The sequence below is a fragment of the Thermomyces dupontii genome, assembly GCF_041956625.1.
Source record: "Thermomyces dupontii strain NRRL 2155 unplaced genomic scaffold VTN31scaffold_4, whole genome shotgun sequence".
In the NCBI taxonomy this organism is placed as follows: Eukaryota; Fungi; Ascomycota; class Eurotiomycetes; order Eurotiales; family Trichocomaceae; genus Thermomyces; species Thermomyces dupontii.
Genome location: NW_027192310.1, coordinates 1,102,046 through 1,124,734, shown reverse-complemented (window position 1 = coordinate 1,124,734; position 22,689 = coordinate 1,102,046). Strand labels below are relative to the sequence as shown.

General features: G+C 50.7%; 10 protein-coding genes across 10 annotated transcripts; 2 read left to right on the top strand and 8 right to left on the bottom strand.

The window, feature by feature from the left end:
• Positions 1–514: 514 nt before the first annotated feature.
• Positions 515–834, bottom strand: VTN31DRAFT_4909 (uncharacterized protein; the record flags this gene model as incomplete). Its single annotated transcript, XM_069405349.1, has 2 exons — positions 515–766; positions 826–834. 2 exons carry the CDS (start codon positions 832–834, stop codon positions 515–517), a joined length of 261 nt encoding a protein of 86 aa, XP_069260422.1.
• A 2,369-nt stretch (positions 835–3,203) lies between these two features.
• Positions 3,204–4,710, top strand: VTN31DRAFT_4908 (uncharacterized protein; the record flags this gene model as incomplete). Its single annotated transcript, XM_069405348.1, has 10 exons — positions 3,204–3,266; positions 3,321–3,352; positions 3,411–3,496; positions 3,551–3,712; positions 3,766–3,788; positions 3,840–3,877; positions 3,935–4,075; positions 4,126–4,375; positions 4,439–4,608; positions 4,677–4,710. 10 exons carry the CDS (start codon positions 3,204–3,206, stop codon positions 4,708–4,710), a joined length of 999 nt encoding a protein of 332 aa, XP_069260421.1.
• Positions 4,711–6,910: 2,200 nt separating this feature from the next.
• On the bottom strand, positions 6,911–8,068 carry VTN31DRAFT_4907 (uncharacterized protein; the record flags this gene model as incomplete). The annotated part of the gene is made up of 1 exon (XM_069405347.1): positions 6,911–8,068. The coding sequence occupies one exon, from the start codon at positions 8,066–8,068 to the stop codon at positions 6,911–6,913; it is 1,158 nt and encodes a 385-aa protein (XP_069260420.1).
• Positions 8,069–8,117: 49 nt separating this feature from the next.
• Positions 8,118–8,945, bottom strand: VTN31DRAFT_4906 (uncharacterized protein; the record flags this gene model as incomplete). Its single annotated transcript, XM_069405346.1, has 1 exon — positions 8,118–8,945. One exon carries the CDS (start codon positions 8,943–8,945, stop codon positions 8,118–8,120), a length of 828 nt encoding a protein of 275 aa, XP_069260419.1.
• A 239-nt stretch (positions 8,946–9,184) lies between these two features.
• VTN31DRAFT_4905 (uncharacterized protein) lies at positions 9,185–11,692 on the bottom strand (the record flags this gene model as incomplete). The annotated part of the gene is made up of 1 exon (XM_069405345.1): positions 9,185–11,692. The coding sequence occupies one exon, from the start codon at positions 11,690–11,692 to the stop codon at positions 9,185–9,187; it is 2,508 nt and encodes an 835-aa protein (XP_069260418.1).
• Positions 11,693–12,017: 325 nt separating this feature from the next.
• Positions 12,018–12,510, bottom strand: VTN31DRAFT_4904 (uncharacterized protein; the record flags this gene model as incomplete). The annotated part of the gene is made up of 3 exons (XM_069405344.1): positions 12,018–12,130; positions 12,183–12,278; positions 12,327–12,510. 3 exons carry the CDS (start codon positions 12,508–12,510, stop codon positions 12,018–12,020), a joined length of 393 nt encoding a protein of 130 aa, XP_069260417.1.
• A 3,229-nt stretch (positions 12,511–15,739) lies between these two features.
• On the bottom strand, positions 15,740–16,811 carry VTN31DRAFT_4903 (uncharacterized protein; the record flags this gene model as incomplete). Its single annotated transcript, XM_069405343.1, has 4 exons — positions 15,740–16,029; positions 16,094–16,256; positions 16,311–16,619; positions 16,683–16,811. The coding sequence occupies 4 exons, from the start codon at positions 16,809–16,811 to the stop codon at positions 15,740–15,742; spliced, it is 891 nt and encodes a 296-aa protein (XP_069260416.1).
• Positions 16,812–16,861: 50 nt separating this feature from the next.
• Positions 16,862–17,282, bottom strand: VTN31DRAFT_4902 (uncharacterized protein; the record flags this gene model as incomplete). Its single annotated transcript, XM_069405342.1, has 2 exons — positions 16,862–17,031; positions 17,090–17,282. The coding sequence occupies 2 exons, from the start codon at positions 17,280–17,282 to the stop codon at positions 16,862–16,864; spliced, it is 363 nt and encodes a 120-aa protein (XP_069260415.1).
• A 1,906-nt stretch (positions 17,283–19,188) lies between these two features.
• On the top strand, positions 19,189–19,664 carry VTN31DRAFT_4901 (uncharacterized protein; the record flags this gene model as incomplete). The annotated part of the gene is made up of 2 exons (XM_069405341.1): positions 19,189–19,342; positions 19,399–19,664. The coding sequence occupies 2 exons, from the start codon at positions 19,189–19,191 to the stop codon at positions 19,662–19,664; spliced, it is 420 nt and encodes a 139-aa protein (XP_069260414.1).
• Positions 19,665–20,257: 593 nt separating this feature from the next.
• VTN31DRAFT_4900 (uncharacterized protein) lies at positions 20,258–21,710 on the bottom strand (the record flags this gene model as incomplete). Its single annotated transcript, XM_069405340.1, has 2 exons — positions 20,258–21,330; positions 21,407–21,710. 2 exons carry the CDS (start codon positions 21,708–21,710, stop codon positions 20,258–20,260), a joined length of 1,377 nt encoding a protein of 458 aa, XP_069260413.1.
• Between the last annotated feature and the right edge of the window lie 979 nt (positions 21,711–22,689).

Below are 22,689 nucleotides of genomic sequence, written 5' to 3'. Positions count from 1 at the left end.
TGCCACCATTTTCAGCGGCCATGGTGGGATATGACTGCGTGGAGGACTGCGGGTAGGATCCGGTACCCAGGTCATGGGGCTGGATCGGGAAGAATTCCGGTATAGGATGGAAACATGGGCCACGAAAGGTGCAGCATTGGCTGGATGGCTTTGTGCACATAGTCAGCCACTTGGTAGTATTACTCTGCCCGGCCTATTGACCGACTCGGGCTCATATTCGTGTCCCTTAGGTAGGGCTAAGGCCCCATGACCCTGAACGACAAGTAACAACACCCTTGCACTCACTACGTTCGTTTGCAAAAACGGGCTTCAACAAGATAATATCCATTTGGATATTCTTGAAACTGCTTCTACAAGACTGGTCAAACGAAATCTGAAGGTCACATCAGGCTCATCATTGGGCAGAGGAACACGGGCAACATGGGAAATCACGATTTTGAGGCGGGTATCGCTCGGGAGATAACCTCGATCCCTGTTGGGACAACGTGTAGTGGTTCCCTTTGCATTTCAACCTTCACCCGGCCTTCGGACACCTACATGGCTTTGCCGGCGCATCTTCTGAATCACGGTAGTATTGTCTGGCAATATTGACCCCATTCTCAAGGCTCAATAACTGGAAGAATTTCAGATGTTCAATCCGAGTATGATCTCCATAGTCGATTTCGACTTCGAATCGGCAATAACAAACGGGCCTTTGACTGAGAAGGGAATATGATACATTCAAAGGAGTGAAATAATCTCGGTACATCATGACTGCTCTGGGAGTCTGAAGTGAATATGAGCGTTGTTCTTGGACGTATTCGGATTGTTTTGGGCTAAGCCTACCCGACGCATCCGCTTCCAATTCCAAACCACACATCCAAGTAATGCAATAGTAGTTCCGAGGCGTCTAAGAGCGCTTGCAAGAAACTTTGCGTAATCCACGGTAAATTCGGGGAGTCAACACTCTCGAGCAAGTCTCCTCTGGCCGCCGGCCGTAGACGACGTAACTGCGGATGACATTTATAGTTAGTGTGTGGAAGAACGAAAGCAGACATTCCCAAGGGATGTGTAATACATACAAGTTATGTAGCATATGAACATTGCGCTTTCTGCCGTCGGTGCGGGCTTTGCTCGCAAAGAACTATGACTTCATTCTTAGTCCAGCCCATGAGTCGCGTCATGGCGGCCATCGCGAAGGCCTCGAAGCCACTCGATTCGGCTTGAACCATGTTACAGGCGCCAACTTTCTTCTATGAACAGGTCAGCGATTGCTTGTCAAGTGACTTAAGGCCAAGGTTAGGAGGAAACTGACAAGATGGCGATCCTTAGGCCAGGTGCCGTATGGAACGGTGTACTTTACTGCGTGAACGTCCACAAAGCCAGCCTTCTCAAGCCACTCCTTCAGTTTAGGACCAGGGGAAACCTCGTAGCCTGTCTTCTTAAAGGCCTCGAGGGCTTTGCTATAATAATAGTCAAGGTTAGTTTCGCAGATGCTTCCGTCTTCTGACTCCGGGTAGCAATCCCAATCCTGAAACTCAGCCCAGCCGCCGGGCTTCAGTGATCTGCTTTCGTCAGTCAAGGACATTGGATAACGATCAAAGTTCCCACGACGTACTGATAACACCGCTCGACAAGCCGTTGATAGTCCGTGATGGAAGCAGCTAGGAATCTGGCGTGAATGAAGTCAAAAGAATTGCTACCATAGGTCCAGTCTGACTCGATGTCATCTACAACAAACCTGAGATTGGGAGGAACCCTTCAAAGCTCCGTCAATCCCATGAATCATTGCAAAATCTGGTCAAACTCACATCCTCGGCTGGATTGGGCTTAAGTCGCAACCGATTACCTGTAACAACACAGATCCGGGCTCAGCGTGCTGCTATTCACCTGGGGTCCTTTTGGCCTATGTTCCTCACCTCAGCCAGGATGCATGTCTACTACGAATGAGTCAGCATTCTCGTTCTGTATCGGCTACCAGAAAGCACTTTTACCAAAATCAATAGCCCAAATGCCTGTGCCCGTCGCCAGATCTAACACTCTCTGAGGCTTTTTGACTGGTGCCAGATCTAATTTTCGGTGCATCATCACGAGACACATTTCATGAATCATGTCTAATCTGTCATTCTAAATCGTCCATAATGGGGCGCTTCAGTCTCAGAAACTCGCAGTTTTCCGCCACTGCGAAAGCGCCTCACACCAGCTTGTCCGAATAACAGAGAAGTGACTTGCAAGGAGTGCTTTGGACTATAAGTCTACATAGAAATGTACTTCCAGTTTGCATAGCCAACGATGGGTGAGTGGAGAGTGGACACTAGTCCAGCTGAAAAGTGATACAGGAAACTCGGGTTCAAAAGGCATAATTCAACATCCAGTCGTCCGTCATGATGCTCGCCGTGTGGTCAACCGTGAACGGATAGTATTAGCTTTCCACTCCTCACCTTCATTCCTCACTGCTTTCTTGTTCAAGTGTGCCGCCTATCACTTTGGGCGACGTGCAGAAATCAACCTCAGGGAAGACCCCGATTAATTAAGCAGTGTACTCCGTAAATAGGGAGTACCGGTACATGGATAGTCGGGTCTTGGCATTTTGTCTGACGACTTTGAGAACCCCGCCAACGCTTTTCAGCAGGGGTGTTTGAGGCGAAGTGTTGCGCGAGGCAGCCACATTATTAAGCCTGAGTGGTGGCTGTCGCATCACCCTCGAAGTCTGAACTCAGACCAAGTGGAAAGCTCACTCCGTCTTAGACTCGTTCATAGCATACCATCAACCCGCAACCAATCCGCGCCCGATACTCATTTCCTGTCCATTGGCCATTCCATCAAGGTTGTGGCGGGAAGCAACCGCGCCAGTTCCGCGCATTCCCCGCCCGAACTATTCCGTGGCTGGATTCTCATCCTACCATTCAGAAGTGGAGGGCCATGCTAGATTCGTTGCTTACGGAGTCCGGACTCCGTCTGCTCATCCCCGCAGTGGTGATCTACAATGTGACCCACGCAAGATTGGATCAGGGGCGGTCACTGAAACTGATCTATCCAAAAAAAAAAGCTGACAGGAAGTGGCTAGGATCTACATAGGCCTAGAGCCGTCGTTTGAGAGCCCTTGCATGCATGGCGGCCAGCCGACGGATATCTGTTGAACGAGCGAGTCCGTATTCACTTATTAATATTAATAGGATGAAGCTGCTCCAAATCACTAACCCCGAAGCCATTGTTTTCTAACCATGGCGGAATCTGAGCGGCCCAGCATCAACAACAATGGCCCAACAATTGTCGACGTCGACTCAGTATGCCATCCTCCATTGAGAACTTTACATAGCGCGCCTGCTCACCAGACACAGTACGAGAACGACTCGTCCTATGGGGATGAATTGTGCGTGGTGTAATCCCATTGAATTCCAAAAGAGCGTGCTCACTCGTCGACGGGATAGGTCATCATACACGGAGTCGCTGACTTCGTCTGTTCTCGCTTATCGCCGTGAAAATGGTCGTCAGTATCATGGATACCGCGACGGAGGTAGGGGGTTCACTCCAGTCAGCCGAAGACCTGTACGCTGATTGCTATGTCTAGCATACCTATTTCCTAATGACGAAGAAGAAATGGACAGGTTAGACATATTACATGAGATGTTTCTCGAACTTCTCAATAGACGTCTGTTCCTCGCTCCAGTAAAAAGTCCACAAAGAGTCATCGACCTCGGAACTGGGACCGGGATATGGGCTATTGATTTTGGTTAGGTTGCTTACTTTGTTCATCGCATATACGGACGCGCTAACTCATTTTAGCCGATCAAAACCCTCAATCTGAGGTATTGAACATCAAGAATGTCTCAGGTAGACAAGATTTTGACAATTCCCAGGTAATTGGCTGTGATTTGAGCCCTATTCAGCCAACATTGTGAGTCAGCGCAACAAACCCACCTAACATTGACCCGACTGACAAGAGGCATAACAGAGTCCCGCCCAATGTCAAGTTTCTGGTAGACGACATAGAGTCGGAATGGACTTATGGGAACGATCCATTCGACTTTATCCATGCCAGATTCCTAGCGGCGTCAATCAAAGACTTCAAAAAATTGCTAGAACGGTGCTATCGGTATGTTATCAGAAGTTTCGGAACCTCTTCCACTCCCTAACGAAAGATAGATCGGTCAAGCCCGGAGGCTGGGTTGAGTTTCAGGACTGGAACTCACACCCCTACTCAAATGATGGTAGCACCGAAGGCACATGGCTCAAGCAGTATCAGGAGCTTGTCATTGATGCATTCGAGAAGGCTGGCTACGAGGCCAACCCTGGGCCCAAGCTTGAAGAATGGTTCAGGGACGCTGGCTTCAAGAACATCAGGGTGAAGAAATTCGTTGTTCCCTATGGCACCTGGCCAAAGGATCGTCATTTTGTCAGTTTCGCCATGTGACCAGTCAGAAAATGAATAAAAACTGACGTCTGTATCTGAGTGCAGAAGGACATCGGCGCATGGAACCGGATGCAAGCCGAGGCGAAAGGCTTCGAGGGCACCGCGATGGCTGTTCTGACGCGCTACGAGGATTGGAAACCGGAGGAGGTTCGGGTTCTCTGCAGCCAAGCCCGTGAAGACGGAAAGAAGCGGGATATTCATATGTTGTTTGATTTGTGAGTACATACTCGCGCACCTAAGCCCTAGTACTCACTAACCGCAAATGCCAAAACGGCATGAGCAGCTATGTCGTCTACGGACAACGTCCGGTGAATTGAACGCGAATTTCCTTTCATCACGTCTAAGGAAGTGATTGGACGAAGTATTCATGGAGCCGCAAGGATGCAGGTCCTCGGCCTCTTTTTGATCGCTGCTTTCTGGTTATTACATACTTGGGATATGTAACTACACTACCCTGCTCCATTTCAATGCACACATTTCAATGTTGAATTATTGCAGGTTATGTAGCATGTCGTAGGTATCAGAGGAGATGGATGTCAACGGTAAGACTAATGTCGATTCTCTGAGTCTACTTTCCCATCCATGTGGGTGGGAGTGACCTTAATTTATGTACATCATTTGACAAACGAAATGCAAGAGATACAGGAATGACAATCAACAGAGTGGGAGTTGTCGAGAATGGGTCGTTCAAATTGATTTGCAATCGAGATCAGAGGGCTCGGTGCTGGCCAGAGGGGGAGAGAGTCAACACTGAACTTGGCCCCCAGCAGAGAGGGAGATGGAGGTCCATGGGTCAAAGGTTAAACCGACGACTCCCGAGGCGGTTCAGGAATCTCCCTCCCCTGGACCCTGGTAAGTAATTTACGAGTAGTTACGTCCATCAGCAAAATTCCTCCGCACACAAATCAAAAGCGTGGCACGGGCCGCCTGCAATTACACACTAACTGGTGGAAGGGTAGCCTAATAACCTTGTAACCGGAATGGCCACAGAATACGTACAGATTCACGGGGACCTGGTGATGAGGGCAGGGTTTTGGCCACGGCATTTCCTCCTTGATCCTGAATCAAGGAATTCTCGCTGCGAGGCTGCTCGAGAACCCACAGCCGACCCCTTTGACACAGTACTTACTCCGTACTGTACTCCATCCGTCATGAGATCATTCAATTCCGGGTTTTCTTTCCAAGGTGGCGAACAGTGTCCCGTCACAATGGGGCAGCGGAACTGGGGTCGCCGTTAAACTTCGGCTTAGGCGGCTAGCCCGGAGTAGGCTCGAACCGAGGCCCTGATGAAAGCACCAGATGCACCATCGAAGGAGCAGGCAGAATTACAATCGACAATCATTCCAAATCATCTCCGTCTAGCTTACTGACACGGACCGCTCCTAACTGAAATCAATCCCAGTTTTTCCCGACAGTTTGCACGCGTTCAACAAAGCACTCTGACGCCCAACAGCCGGGAGGCCCTAAGGGTTAAGGGACAAACAGCACCACCACCAGGACGTCAAAAGAGCGACAATTCACAGCCGATGTCCACTAGCGTCCATGCGATCCTAAATTCTACGAAAGATGATGCAGGGTCGGGTAGCGGATCGGCGTCTGCCTGGGCCCCGCAGCGGGCATCATCATCATCACAGGATTTGGGTCCGACAATGACTCCGAGCCAGCAGTGCGTAGATATGGAGTCACAGCCCGTTTCTTTCAGAGAGCCTGATCGCAACGGCCGAGCTAAAACCTCCCCACAAACTTAGCGAACGGCATCTTCGAGTCGGGCTCAGGCCGATGAATTTTTGGAAGATCTGCACCCATATGATCTGTCACTTCGCTTGCATTAGGACGTTTTTCTTAAACCCAAAATGGCCAGGTTTGAGGTCTAGAGATTCTGGAGCTCGTTGTTGAGCAACAATCCTCATGAATTTCGCTCATTGCTCGGCGATCTTCGCATTTGAGGAGGCGGCATGGGTGAATGGAAATGCAGCAATCTCGGACGTCCTGGGGGCGTACCAAAAATGGTCTTCCATGTTTGTAATATCTTGCTGGAAATGGTATACATGACCACTGAGCCAGCTAGAGCGTTGACCGCTGGAACTGGAACGCATTTCAAAGACCTTGTTTGGAAGCCTATTGATAGTTATTGTGCCGCGAAGATGAACGATTGAATTCTCTGTAGTACACATGATTTTGATATACAATAGTTCATGGCGGTGTGCTGGAGAGGTGTCGCACTGGGGCCACCAGTGCGAGGAAAGATGACCTGTCCGACAAACAACTGTCTATAGTCGACTCTCTAGAAAACTAGATACATCGCTCATCGAAGAAATCCGTGGGCCGCACAAGAGCTGGACTTAAGCGAGGATGCTGACTAAGCACGGTAGTGCGTAACACACCCCCCTCCAGCTCGCAGTGCGGGCAAGTCACAAGCAAGGATACAGGACAAGTAGGGACAAATAGGTAGAATAATCACGAACAGGACTCAAGAAACAGGAAACAATCAACAAGGAACATAACTGATACGAGTGATCAGCCACGAGGGTAATGCGACATGCCGAGAAGAGAGATGAAGCGGTGGTGCTTTTGGACGGAGGTCAAAGGCTTCGTGAGGCCGTCCGCGGGCATGTCGGCAGTTCGGACCCAACGAATAGAGAGGGAACCATCCTGTACACGCTCCCGTAGCCAGTGCTGGTGAATATCCACATGACGGAGCTGAGTGGAAACGACAGGAGCTTCATTCGATACCAGGTTGACAACCATCTTGTTGTCACACTGGAGAGTAAGATCTTCACCAGGATCAAAACCCAGCTGGCTAAAGAAACGTCTCCACGCAAAGATTTCCTTGCCAGCACTGGTCGCCGCTAGGAACTCAGCTTCAGTGGTGGACGTCGTGACCGTGACCGTAGCCTGGCGGACAGCCTTCCAATCAATAGGACCACCGAAGAGTTTGAACAAGTATCCTTCTGAACTCCGGCGGGTGGCAGGATCGTCACCAAACGCAGCATCACTTGCACCTTCCCAAGTCTTGACCGAGGAACCAGAGGGGCCAGTCGCCCTGAAACACAGAGACAGATCCTTGGTGTCCCGGAGATAGTGAAGTAACCTGTCCACAGCACTCTCATGAAAGCGTGACGGATTGGTCATGAAACGAGCTAGTAGACCAGCCGCAAACGCAATATCAGGCCGCGTCATCGTGGCCGCATAGATGAGGGATCCGATTTTCCGTTGGTATCTGTGGACCTCCTCCGGGGTGGCAGTGTCAGGGTTCAACGTGTAGGCAGATGTGTCATGCTCCAGGGGCGTTTGGACCCTGGGGCCGGGGGTAACGGCGAAGGTCTGTAACAGTTTGTCGATATAGGCGTCCTGGGTCATGTAGGTGATTCCATGCTCACGATCCCTTGTGATCCTGATGTTAAGGAACCACTCCAAGTCACCCATGGCCCTCAGCTCGTACTTTTGGCTCAATTTGTGAATGAGGCTATCAGCTTCGTCCCGATCCTCTTTGCGACTCAGGACAACAATATCATCCACGTAAAAAAAGATGATGATCCGTCCGTTGGTTAGCAAACATTCGTCCTCGAGAACCTGACGGAAACCGAACGACCTGAGTGTAGTGGATAGCTCACGAAACCAAAGGAACGGGGAGCGAGGCAGTCCATATAGGGCACGGATCAACTGCCAGACCATCCCTGGCTGTTTGAAACCCTCTGGGGAATAGCAGTATACCTGTTCGCCATCATCCAGGTAGCTGTTGAGGAATGCGTTGACCCCATCGTAGTGTCGTGCCGTCAAGATCAAAATAGGTCATGATAGCGAGTAGTGCCCTGGCAGTGCGAGCAGCAAGGGTATCTGAGCGCGTACGACGACCATCGGGGGTAACAAGATCACCACGAGCAACCAGACGGGCCTTAAACTTGACCAAGTACCCGTCATCATCAAACTTGTAACTGAATATCCACATGAGAGGAATTATCTGCTTCCCATATGGTTTTGGGACCAGCTTGTATGTGCCTCGTTCCTCCAGCTTCTTCACTTCTTCCCCACAAGCCGCAAACCAGAAGTCACGAAACTTGTGTTTCAGCATTTGCCGCCACGACTTAGGCTCTGGTGGCAGTTCAGACCTATGGACTCTATTTTCAAGTTTCGTTTGGAACGCAGTGAATAGGGTTGTGTGGAAGGTACGGAGGGTGGTCGGGCTCGGGGTCGTTTTGGGTGGACGGCGGCGTCGCTTCCCTTCAACGATGTTTTCCTCAGAGATGTCCGCCGAAATTTCAGCCCGCCGAGGTGCATTATTTGATCCCGGTCGAGGATGGACAGGAGCAGACGGAGTAGGAGGTTCAACAAAGGTAGGGTCGAAGCTTCCGGGAATGGGGAGAGGAGATGGTACGTTCGTAGGCGGTGGGTTGGTATCCACCAAGGTGGTCAGCTCCCATTCCAGTTGCCTTCCAGGACCAAGCTCATCAGAAGTCGGAGAGGGCAACTCCCGTGCCGAAGTGGACGGCTCCGGAGTTGCTTTTGGTGTTGGAAGAAAGGCGTCTTTACGGGAACCCTCAGGAGGTGCCATCACTACCTTCTCATGAGTAGGTACCCGCGGTGTCGAGGTTTGCGGGCCGCGCCGATTCGGAGTATCCTGTGCGAATGAAACTGACTTCCGCCTCGAAGTCTGCCGTTGTAATTCCGGGAGCTGAATCAGTTCAATGAGTTCATCAACCTCTTCCCGAAGCTGGGCGTCAATGTGTGGACAGTCCGGGTCGTATCTTTTGGTCTCATCAAAACGAACGTCGCGGGATCGGAACACCCTCTTCAGATGGGGACCCAGACGCGAAAGATATTAGTCGACTCATATCCTACCAGGTAACCGATATGGGCCCTGGCCATGGACTTGCGACCCTTCGGAACCTTGTGATCCAGAACATACGCTCGTGAACCATAGGCACGTAGATGGCCTACAACAGGCTTCGTCCACACAGATCTGGTCTTGCCCTCAGCCCGCATCCAATCAAATAGGGCCTCCCAGGGTGTGCGCCAACCAAGAGCGCGTGTTGGGGTCCTATTCCGAAGATACGCCGCAGCAGTCCAGGTCTCCGGATATAAGTTCTCGGGCAGTTTAGCATCGATTCTTAGAAACCGTTGTGTCTCACCAAGAGTCCGACCAGCACGCTCAATTGTGCCATTCTGCTCTGGGGAATATTCCGCTGAAGTGACTAAACGTCGTCCAGTCCGAGAAGCCCATGCTCGGAAATCATTATCCAGGGACTGTTCATTGTCCGAGTGGAGCTCCCGAACACTCGTACCAAACTGACGCTCCACATAAGCGACAAAGTCGCGAACACGATCACTGACTTGTGACTTGCGATCAAGCCGCTCCACCACATGCAGTTTCGTAAACGGGCAATAAAAGTGAAGAATGCACGTGGTTCCATCAAACCCAGTCAAGGTCTCAATTACTATGTCAAACCAGACGTACTCAAACGGATACTCAGGTGGACGAGTCGGTGGCCTTCGGCTGATTTGGCGACGCGGATTGGCCAGTTCGTAGGCCTCCTCAAGGGGTACTGGATCACCCTTGGTAGGTCTGTGATCAAGATCCGTAATCTCAGCACCTTGAATATTCTGCGGAAGATGAGAGATAGCCTCGAAACTAGGCCATCCTAGGCGGCGGCGCCAAAGTTCCGTGGATGCCGAAGAACAAGAAGGTTGAGTCGACGACCTGGCGGCGAAGGAGAAGTTGCCGGAGTCAGGGCTCGTCTCCGGAACCGTGGAAAAGCGTTCAAGGACGAATCCATTGTCCGTCAGAACCGCTGATGTGGCTTTGACACCATTAGGAAGATACAGGTCAAGACCCCGACTAGTCAGAGTGACTCTGCAGCCCGCCTTGGCAGCCCTGAGCAGTGAGACCAGACTGCTCTGGAAGTTGGGCACATATGCCACATCCCTGAGTATGATCATTGAGCCATCCTCACATCGTAGGTAGCCGTCGCCAAAGGCCACAATAGGTGACAGAGAGTCTCCATGGGCGACGAATTGGTGAGGGCCAGCCTTCCGGATGTTCGTAAGTCGGTCACGAAATGTCTCATTGAAGACGTGAGTGTCAGCACCAGAATCAGCAATGAGACAACGATAGAGTGGGTGGTCTTCACTAGGTGCTGACGTGTGAAACGACGAAAGCGTCGCAAAGGTGAACGAAACACTCGGCTGGTCAGAGTGTCCAGGTGGGTCAGGCTGCTGTGTATGCGATGGACCGGGTAACGTAGGAGAATTGTGTGGTTGTTGCAGAACACCGTTCTTTGCAAGTATGTTCTCAACAAGGGCCTTGGTCTCTGGATTTCTCATCGCGTCGTCCACGCGTCGACGTACATCCGGGGCCTCTTTCCACCCTGGAAGTCGCTTACTGGGGACCAAGTATGGGCAGTTTATAAAGCGATGTTTCGCGCCACAAACACAGCCACGAAGACCGCGTCGTGGTGTCGACGACTGTCGCTGTTGCTGGTTGGAGTCTTGTCGTTGCTGACTATCTGGAGTGTTGGCCTCGGTGTAGGAGGTGCCCTTGCCACCAAGTTTGGCCGCAAAGGCCGAATTGCGTGCATTGTGAAGGGCAGACATGTGCTGGTAATATCTCCGAAAGTCCAATGACAGTTGCTCCCACGAAGTTCTTCCTTCCAGCGCATCCAATGAGCGTGTGGCCGTGAAACTGTGGTTGACACGATAATTTGCATCGATGAAGTCGGAAACGATCAGGGCACTCTGGCTCATGCCAGCATCATCCAGTTTCCGTTTGATTTCACGCCACTTATCAACCCAGGCCACCAGATCCTGACCACGGGGACCTTGTTTCAAAGCTTCGTATTGGCGCGAGAGGTCGTACTTGTAGACAGAAGAAGACGGTGCAAATTCATCCTTTAGAGCTCGAAGCAACAAGTGGACATTTCGGGCATTGTTGGTACCCGGATCGGATGTGATGGACATAAAGCGTTTTAGCGTCTGAGCCGTAACCGTGGAGCAAATTCTTTGATGGAGCTGCTTCATAGCTTGTGCTTTATCGGCCCAGTCACGATGCTGGAACTCATACTCAAAAACGCGTTGTTGTAAGTCCTCGCGTTCCCCCTCCGAGAGCTGGGATCTGCGAACTGCACCCGGTCTGATGTCGCCGGGGGTAGGAGGAGCCGGTTCCACCAATGCGGGCGGATCTTCAACATTTGGGTCTACGTATTTCCAGATCTCATGAATCGTTGCGAAGTACCACACACCAGAGAACCAATCGTCCCACTGGCGGTGTGACGAAAGAATAACCCGTCTGACTGCAGGATCCATGGTGCGAACGAACGTACAGTCGGATCAGGAGTCGTCTTAAGAGAGAGTCGCACGCAAAGGGAAAGTGCCGTCGCAAGGGACAGCCACAAGGAAGGGTCAGGTGCCGTCTCAACGGACAGCTGCTAGCGCAAGAAGGACGGGAAAACCCTCGGAAGCTCAGTAGAAAGGGCGAGGGCTCATAACTGTCGACGGGGCCACCAGTGCGAGGAAAGATGACCTGTCCGACAAACAACTGTCTATAGTCCACTTTCTAGAAAACTAGATACATCGCTCATCGAAGAAATGCGTGGGCCGCACAAGAGCTGGACCTAAGCGAGGATGCTGACTAAGCACGGTAGTGCGTAACATTACCTTCAACTGTCATTTCCTTGCTTGGCTGGAGCGCGTAATGATCACCGAATTCATGAACAAGGATAAGGTCCTCCGGAAGCTCAACTCCTATTGTCCATCAGCTCAATTCAATATTAATATTTCGTTATATGTCACTAACCTTCGGGAATCGCGTAGACACTGACATCGCCCTTGAAATCCTTGACAATCCTCTGCTGTCCTTTGCTATTCGGGCGCATTGAAGCACCGTTCGGCGCTGTCAGATGTTAGTCCATAGATGGGGATAAAGTAACTTTCCGCTCACATTGGTAAGTCTCTGGATTCAGAGCCTTCGGTTGGACTTTTCCATCGTAGGTGAGGAGGTCGAAGCTCCCTTGTGGTCTCAAGGGGCCTGGTTTGGCACGAATGCGGATGCTGGGCCCAGTAATCAAACGGAACAGTTCCTTTGGGACTTTTTCAAAAGACTGGATGAACTCTTGGTGAGACATATCGCCTTCGAAGAACAAAAATCTTTGGCAAGGATGGAGCAAAGAATAGAACAAATCGATTATTGCGCTTTCGACCAACTTTTTTTGAGAATTGAGATGCACCTAGGACTCCAGGGAGAAGAAGCCGATATTTATGCCTATACGTCAAATCTTAAGCCGCTGGGACAAGTTGGGGCCCGAAACCCATTTTTTCTAAGAATGGGCTTGAATGCCATCATCAAGGAACGATGACCACTGAGCATTAGGAAACAGCAGCCTGGTCAAACAGCTGGCGTCCGGTCAAGCGCCAGCAACTGGATGCGATGAGGTTCTTCCGCGGTGCTTTCCCAAACATTCCAAACCCTTGCAACCTTTGTGTTGGCAATGGCCTTTGCCGTGACTTCATGTCCTGAGGTATCGGTGGCCTTTGCCAGGTAACTGGGGGTCCTTGTCGCCAAATGAAGCTGCCGTGATTTACTGCGGGACCTGGGGCCAACTCGTCGAAAAGATTAGCATGCGAGTAGGCGCGAATGGCTACCCTCGCGCCATTTCCTGGCTTTGGAGTAACCCAATACGAAGTAGACGAAGGGGGAAGTCCTGCAAGTCATCCAGGGGTGTCTTTAGAGCAGGTTTCTCCAATGGCTTCTACTCTGTACTATTGGCTGGTCGAGAGACGGGGATATAGCAATGGTGGCGATGCTGGACTTCATGAATTGTGATCATCGAGCACTGCGCAGTACGGAGTACCCAGCTCCATTAAGCACTCTCGCAGCGCCACTTCGCTTCATCTCCGTACTGTAGTCTAGATTCTCGTCCCGGCGTCCAGAAAATGGAGGGCCGTGCGAGACTCCATGCGTCCTTCGCCCAATACCGGGAAGCGAGAAAGGTGCATATGCAGCATATGCACCTCAAACTCTACAACTGCCTACAGAGTACTTCATACAACTGGCTTGCGGTCATGGGCTGCTTCAGCGAGTACTCAGTAATTGAACTCCATGACTACTCCAATCGAAAGGCTAGATCCAACAAGAATGCCAGCTTTGAGGGGAACGCGACGGAGGTACTGACCAGGAACGGTTGGGGTGAAGTCGATATCAGGCGCCTATGCAAGGAAGCGAGTGAAAGAATCAATGATGGATATGCTTTGTGAGTTCTCATCATTGTGTCTGTCCAGTTTATCGACTGATAGTATCACGGATTGCAGTCATGTTGTCTATGCACAACGACCATAGTAATTCTTGTCAGCCTCGATTCGTCTCCAAATGACGATGGTGTACAGAGTCTTTCCTCTTCAGGTGTTAACCGTATATCGCTTTCATATTGTAAAGTAACCGTCGGTTTCTCGGACAGGGCCCCCATTTCGGACACATGCAAACACAAACAACATGCCGAAGCCAACGATCATTACCAAATCTGTACTAGCGCACTAAGCTCATTGAGTAGCCTTTTCACTAACTTTGTTTTTGTTTTGAGTGCAACTTAAGTTGACGTCCGAAATGCGGGCCCTGTCCGAAATGCCCGTGGCGACGGTTATCATGGCAACTACCGGTCTGCAGTATTACAATTGTGAGAAACAGGATGCTGGGAAGGCAAGGCCCGAAGCACAAGGTCTGGACAAGGTTTGCTTCGGCTCCACAGTTTGGCAGAACCCTTGCTCGCCAAGCCAAAAATGGATTTATCGGCACCACCAAGTATCCGTACCCCGTACTGCACAGAGAGTTGCGGAGTAGCCGGCCATCAAGGTCGTAGCCAGAAGTAGCCGCACCACTACGTCCTATTCCCCATATTCTGAAGTGGAGGTCTCATCACCCACGAAGTCTGAACTCAGACCAAAGTGGAAAGCTCACTCCGTCTTAAGCTCGTTCATAGCCCGAATCAAACGCGAACCTGCCCAGGCTAGCTGTTCGAGTCTGACAATGTCCTGCGCCAACCGCTCAGACTCCGCGGGAAGCATCAATGGCTTCAAATGTCTCTCAGTGCGCGTACATGAATGCCTTCGCTCGATCCATAGAAGGATCGACCAGGTTTGAAATCAGTTATCCACCACATAGTCACACTCGTTTGAACATTCGAAGAAAAAACACACCAGCCAGTGATTTCAGACATTTCGAAGTTCGTGCAACGACAATTCAGAAGTAGTCCCATGAAAACAGGAACATATCCAATTCCAAAATTTGATCGCGTGACGATTCAAAGACACCAACGGTCCATTGCAGGCCGCGGGCACAGAATTCCCGCGCTCATACAAATACCTGCGGAAAGCATCACGCCCACCTGGCCTGGCTAGGATCTCTCCATACCTGAGAGATACTAATTCAACAAGGCGGCCGTCACGAGTTGTTCCTACTGCCCATACCCTCAAATGTCTCAGATCATCTGAGAACCCAATCTGAGCGTCGGATATCATGAGAATCTCTTCGTTCTCAAACTGGAATTATTGTGAGTCCCGCGTGAATGAGCTCTCTCACTTAAACGCCTAGCTTACCAACAGCTTGGCCTTAGAGTACCAGAATGCTACATCAATAGCCCTAAGCAGCCATTTCACTACCCTTTCAGTCGTTTGAACATCATTTTCACACGGCTCTCATCGTCGGAGCTCTCGTTCTGAGTATCATGAACCGGGATAAATCCTTGGTGTCGTCGATGGTACGGTTGTTTAGATTTTTCCCAAACGACTACCGGGCTGTATGTTCAACGTACCATGATGCGTGAACTGTGGCAGCTTCGTCTGCATGCGAAAGAAAAGCTGTGTGAATCATATTCAATTCCGTCAAAGGAGGACCATCATTTTACACTAAACTGTTCTCTACTGTGCTGACTTTAAGTAGTATAGATTCTAAACGCTTGAGAACACATGCAAGAAATTTCCATGGTAAAATCGAGGAGTCACCTACTTACGAATCAAGCCTTCTCCCTCGCGGAAAAGGCTTGCATCTACAGTCACGATAAAATTGCCTGCGCGCCTCCGGGTGCCGGTACGGCACTTGAAGTCCTTCGTCAGGTGAAATCCCTAGGTAGCGAAGCTGCTCGCTTGACAGGCAAGTGGTATCCAGGGAGAGGCATTTGATAGACGAAAGAACTCAGACACGCAGAAAGGAGAAGGACAGTAGGAACAGATTTGCCTTTCGAGTCGTGGAGAGGCCGTGAAGTGAGGTCGATCACCGACTGCCGGTCAACCAAGGATCTTGTTATGACCTCAGTACTAGGCACAGCTACAAGGGTGGGCCGTCAATCTAGCGGAGGTCTTTATTCAAGACACTAAGGATGGAGAAGAAACATGCGTCCTAGGGGGGACGAAAACTATGTATACTGTGTGGCCACGTGACCTCTGGGCCCTAGCCCTGCTAAGGTACGGTGGCCTGGGAGATGCTGGCTCTAACAGATCTGTCAAGAGATCACGGGCGCTCGGTCTCTCGTCTGGATCCCATCGCAGCATTCTCCTGACAAATTGCAGGAACATTTCCTTGTTCTCGCCCTCGAGATACACCTCTGAGTCTTCCAGTGAGGTCTCTGGGATGTCTTCGGATCCTATCCATTGCCCTGGTTGTAGAGAAAAATATCAGCAACTGAACAGGAAAGACTTCGTAGTGATGTCAAGAAATACCTGAGTCGTCCCAGTACTTCTGACTGTTAGGACACTTGCGAAGAAACTCGACTGGCGGAGGGCCGATCATTGCTATCATCTCAGCGAGAAGTTGGCCATCCGAATGCTGGCCATCAGGGCCTCTACCATCGAAGAGATGATGGTCCTCAAAAAGATCCCAGATCTCCAGCTCTCAATCAGCATCAGTATACCGAGAACAGAATGGAGGGAAATATACCATTACTCCGACATTCCATACATCGACTTTGGCATGCCAACGAGATCCCAGGATCACCTCTGGAGCACGGTAAATATCCGGCTGGATCAGCCCCTCGTGCTCATCACCCAGACGCGCCTCTCCAAAATCCGCAAGCAGCGGCACTCCGTAACCATGCCAGCCCAACTTCCGACGGAACGGCCGCGATTGGTAAGTAGTGTGTGTTTCAGTGACCATTCGAGGGGCTCGGATCAGAGGTTTCATTTTCATCCAACTCTCGGAGGATTGAATCATCCTTTGTGGAAATAAGAATGTTCTTAGCTTGAAGATCTATGCCAGATATTAGAGCCGTGATAAAGAAAAGGCAATTGGGAAGGGACGCTTCCCACTGACCAGTATGAATCGCATGTACTGGATGGAGATGGAGCTGCCGATAAGTAAGGACTGGGCAGCTCTGTTCTTGGCCCATTGCCAGCCGTCATTTGCGGCCAACCAGCCAGCTGTAATGACGAAGTTGCCCATGGAAGCTCTCTCAAGGTAGGAATCATGGTAGCAGTGAATTGGCGCAAGTATTATGGGCCGGGCTGATTGGAAGGTGTCGATGAAGATGAAGATGTAGCTGACGATTGAGAACGAAGAGGCTGTGTATCTAACGACCTCCTCACGGCAAACGCCGGATTGTCGTCGTCGTTGAGAATTGAGAGCATCTTAGGTAGTGTAGTCAGAAGCAGATAAGGTATACCTAGCAAAATGCAATTAGTTCTGGAAAAAAGAGGGCAAGATTGGATATGGTACCTTACAGCCAGACCCAATGCATAGGAAAATGACTGCAAATCGTGGTTGTGCAGGAGCTCGCTGGGCACCTAATGGCAAGAGGGACAAATGTTGGGAATGAAATGCTGCGAGATCTTGCGAGATGATACCCGCCTGATTGCAGTGGCCATTGAGGTTGCCTTCCAGATTGCTCGACTTATTTCGGCTTATTATGTTCATGAAGCCTCGTCCCCTCTCTCGATCCACAACCGGTTTTCCATCAGTATTTACTAGTCAGGGGAATCGAAGATCTCTCAGACCGTACTCCATCCACACAGTAGGCCTACCTGTCTGTGACGTTTCTAGGCAAGAGCAAATTTCTCACTTTTTTGCTGGAATTCTTTGTCCCTTAGAATCCAGACCATCAAGTCCATCACATCCCAGGGCACACAACTAGTTATTACTAGCTCATACGACCTGACCAATGACGATAGTAAGTAAGTACCAAGATTTGATAAGGCCCAAGTGATCTGAAGATCCCTATTGCTGTCAATATGTCAGAATACGATTACGGAGGTATTCCATACTCCATACACCCTAACCTAGAAAGGATCAGAAAAAAGCGCCACTACGGAGTAGGAGTAGCTCTGCAAATCGCCAAGTGCCATTGTAACTGTAACCTTGCTCACCTGGAATAGAGGACTCCCTCGAGCCCCCCCAACTCGAAGATCCAAGCATCTGAACCTCTTCGAAAATCTGCGGAGAGCACTGAAGTCCATTTCAAATCTTTTACCAAAGCGTGTGCACCCACTCGTAGGGGAATCTGAGGTAGGACTTATATTGCTGGACATCACAAGAACGCAATTTGCGAAGCTAGCGCCCAGTCATATGATTGCAGAATCTTGTCTTGGTGTGACCATGGTAAATTCGGGGAGTCACTACTCTCAAGCAAACAAACAGAAGTGCTTCGATGCTTACTGCTGCTCATGCGGGAAAGTAACAGAACTCAAATTCCAATGGCCTCTAGATTGAGAGACGGGGGATGCTGGCACGGCGGCGATGCTGGATGCCAAACCCACGTCAAGCCAAAACTACTGTTTAAGCTGGGATAATTTGTCAACAAAGGAATCGAAAGCTTACCGGGCTTCATGGCGGATTGGCAGGGGGATTCTTATATTATAATCTGGGCGCATCCGCATGAGCAACAGTCAGCATCAAAAACACTCCTGTATTAGCCGATCAAAAAGGAGTAATTGAATAGCTTTCAGCAGCTCTTCGAAAGTTGTGGCCTGACTTTCTTCTTCCGCCTTTTTCCGCCGCTCTTCCTCTTCTCGCAACTGTTTTCAGAGGGTGTCCACTTCTCGTTTGAGGGCTTCAGTATCGGCTGAACGACGGTTTTCTGCCATAGTGAATCTGGCCTTGCTCAGAGTTGTGTTGTGTAGTTCCTTGCGAGCGTTCACTCTCGGTCAAGTCCAGCAAGCAAGAAGCGAAAGGCCCCTGGTGATCGTCAAGAATACCTGGCCAGAATGTGTTCTCAGGGCAATCGCTAGACGCCGAGCTTCTCCGTTATCTGCAGGGTCAGTGCATAAGTCACATATGCCTGGGCCATATTCGGGAAAGGTCGGCTACGTGGCTCTCGCGCCAAGATTGTTGACCTCCCCGCACGTCCCTGGAACAGGCTGCTGAGTCATGGTTGCCGAAAGCTTAACCATCCAACTTCCTCCACCCAATGGCCATTCCTGCCAGTGTCTCGTCGCAGACCACGAATTCACCTAGTTACGTACATTATTGCATACCTGATAATCGCTTGAAGCAGCATATCATACGAGTAGCGGGAGCATCTTTTGTGACCTCGTCTCCTTGTTCTTGTCCAGTTTTCCCTCACCTTCCCACATTCGACAGAATGTCCCCCGGCGACTTTTTTGACACGTTGTTGGCGCATCAGAGGATTCTCGACGTCAGTCCGAACCATGTGTCAAGCGATCACAAGGGACTGAAAAGGGCGTATCGCCTCTTACACACCTCAATAGAAGAGTTACCGAGTACAAAGCAAACTCGGTAAAACCATTTAAAAGCAAGGGAATTTTTTAAAAGACTCCATGGAATCTCGTTGGCATTGTTAGTTCTTGTTGCCACTTCAGTGTCCATGACGAACATAATTTCCCTTGACGAAAATGACATTTTTCCGCATATTGCACAATTCTGGCGGAGTCATCCGCCCTCCGAAACCTTTGAGAGACACGCATATTCCCTTATATGCACACTTGAGGAACGAAGAATGCAGGGGGAGCTGGTAAATGGTAAGACTCCTTCAGTAGGCCTTTTTGAGAATAATGATACTGATTCCGACCGAGAGGCCCTAAGGAGCAGCACCTTCCGAAAACCCAAAAATCTTCCGAGCCAGATGATGACACGCCTCTGCAAGTCCACGCCGCAACGTTCTCCACGCCGGATACCTCAAACTACTCTCTTTGTCGGCCATTTATCCTGGACACTGGCTCCAATGTGCATGTCTGCAACGATCGCAGCCGCTTTCAGGACTTAACTCCGTCCCAAGACACTCTCTACTTTCCACCAGATTTGCAGGAAGTTCCGGGGCATCCTGTTTCCCTGGGATGGTAACGATATCTTCACAGGGACACCCAAGGAACCGGAGGTTCTCTATGGGCCAATTATCGAGGCCTTTGACAGGGCGGTTGGCGATATCAAAGCGGAATTATAGACTGTTGGGGTCTTCTATAGTTGCTTGGTGTTTGGATACCCAGCGTGCTCTGTTTAATGGTTCAATTCCACGTCTTTGAGGCCATTCCTGAGAACTCCTGCCTCTTACGCTCTTACTGCCAAGTGAAATCGAGGAAGACCATAGAAATTAAAAAAAAAAAAAAAAAAAAACATCAATGGCTTTTGATGAAGCCATTCTCGATTGAATCCACCTAAGGTTCCGGTACGAGAACCCGAGTTCGTCCCGCCCGATACAATGTATCCAGCCACTTCCTCAAGGAAGCAAACGTGGATGTTGAGGAAGAGCGCTTACCCCCGAGCTTAGCGAGGGGAAGGCCCGATCGCTTCGTGCTTTGATTTTTTGTACGAAGAACCCAGTACAGTATCGTAGTTATTTCTCAGCTTCTTGTGTAACTTTCCCAAAGACCTCTAGATACATGTCACGGACTGTCCACTACAACTGCCGCAAACCTCGGCTACATTATAATTCGTTTCTAGGTTAACGTTTCATTTGTCTCATCTATACCTCTTGTACATACATCTTGTGCTATACACTGGCACCCTGGCCTCCCGGAGCACATCGCAACCTTCCTCCGCGAGACTGTCCCGTGCCTGGACTCAGCGTGATTCAGCAGCGCCATTCTGCAGCTGAAATCCTCTTTGCACAGGACACATCGAATTATCCCCACCGGATGGCGTCGGAGATGGATATTCTCGAAGTGCTTCGTGAGAGCACCCGGAGAGCTGAACTCGTGAACCCGACTAAATATCGATTTCCGCTCATCTCCGAGGCACAGGAAGCAAATTCTCGAACGTTCCTTGTTCGATTTGACATACACCTTCGCTTTGGCCTCGTTGAGGAGCCTAGCCTCGTCCACGATCTCCTCCTTTTCTCCGGCGCCATGATGCGTTCTTTGCGTCGGTCGTGTCACCGTTCCCTCCATGACGCCGCAATACGCTCTCACCGCATTAACTGCCGCGATGAGACGGTTAACGTCGCCTTCAATAGTCTCGCCGGGCGGTTGCAACACCGCCTCGACCAGCGCAAGATGCTGGGGGCTCAGGGTTGGTGAATCCGGAAACGTCCCAACCACCTCGCCTTCAGGACTACACGCGCGGAGCTGATGCTCGACGTCTCGAACCGGCTGGTCTCTGAGGAACGTTTTGCGTTTCTCGCATAGCAGCTTCCTGCGTGCCCGCCGCCACTCGTTCCAATACTTGGCCCGGGCCTGTTCGTATTTTTGATGGGCGCGCTGATACTCATCTTTCGGCCCATGCCGCAGGTCACGCATCTTGTTGTGTGACTTCTCCTTCTGCCGCTTCAGCTTCTGCAGCGTTGGCTGCCCAGCAAGATGGCGCAGATCTTCGGCGGTCAGCCTCAGTGGCCGCCGCGGATCGATGGTCCTACGCAGTGAGCACGCCTCGCGCGTCACCGCAGAATTTTGCGATCCGTCCCCTCGCCAGATGCCCTGCAGGTCCACGTGGATATCGACAGTATAATGTTTCTCCATAGTCTTGCTCTTCTCATGCTGCATAACTACATTCTGCACCTGTTCCGAGACGAGGGCTGATCAAAGGGATATTCCGGTCAGCGCGAGGAGGAATTTCAGCAAGGATATGGAGGATATGGGGAAACTGCTTACGGGAATCATTGAGAGCCTTTGCGGCCCCATAGCGAAAGCAGTATGGGGTCACACATGCAGCGAAGCCCGTGATTTCCCCTACTCGGCTCAAGGTATACCGTAGTGCGCTCGTGGAGAGGGCGGTCGAGGGATCCAGACAGACGCCATCTGCCGTCTGGTCGAGCTTGCAGAATAAGAAGTCGTTTTTTACTTCATCCCGGAGCTCTAGTGACAGCTCCCTGAGCCCCTTGGGCACCTTCAATTTGTAGAGCTTTTCTGGGCCGTCCAAACCGGCGGCCTTGAAAGCTCTTCTGTGGAAGAGCATCCCAAGGAGAAAGATGTGGGGACTTATCACGAGAGTCGGATCGAACGGTATATCCGGGATGGGATAAGTATTTCTGTGCTGGAAAGATCAGCCGCGCCGTTTTATCAACCTCACAGAAGACAAACACGAGAAAAAAACAACTAACATCGGCTTTGGCCTAAGTATTTTTTTGTATGTACCAGACGGATTCGAATCACAATACGGGGGCGCGGGTCAGTCTCTGTGGCCAGAAGGCTGAGTGCGAGGTCGCCGTATTTGAGGTGCGCCATCGCTTCCGGACGGCTGCCGGTGATGGCTAGGAGTTGACAAAACAGGAGTTCTTGGATGCGCGACCAACCGCAGAAAAACTGCATCTCGGTTGTGGTCAGGAAGACCCGCGCAAACTCCTGAAAGTCCTCCTTATACATAACTGTCTTTCGTCGCCCATGCCAGTCTAGATTCTTTTCTTGGGCGACTTCGGCAACCACCTACCGTCGATCGGTCAGAATGTCCCTGTCAAATTCTTTCACGTCACCAAACAGAGCAGAGTTCCTTACCGTGTTCAGCGCTTCAACAGTATCCTTCTCCAGACGACGGCCGACCTCCACCTTCACGACCATGAGCCAGTAACGAAGTATGGTGCTGAGCGTCGACTTGTACTGGACGCCCCTGCAGATGCGCCCTTCTGGGCCTCGGCGCCGGTCACATAGCCAATTGAAAAAACCCCTGAGAACTGTGCACACTTCGTTCGAATGTCCGGGCTCCGACAGATGGCGGAGCCACTCCGTTGGGTCATGCCCATTTCCGGTGCTGTACCTGTTGGAAGCAAGAACTTGAGTCCGTGCCCACTTCAGCGACAGGATGAGCCTGGTTCCTGTTCCGTACCATTCCCAGTCCCGTTTGACATAGTCAAGGTACCGCCTGGTGTGTTCTGCGTATAGGCATGGCGGCTTCTCTTGGCTTTCCTGTATCTGCGCTTGCGCCAGGTAAAAGGCCGGAG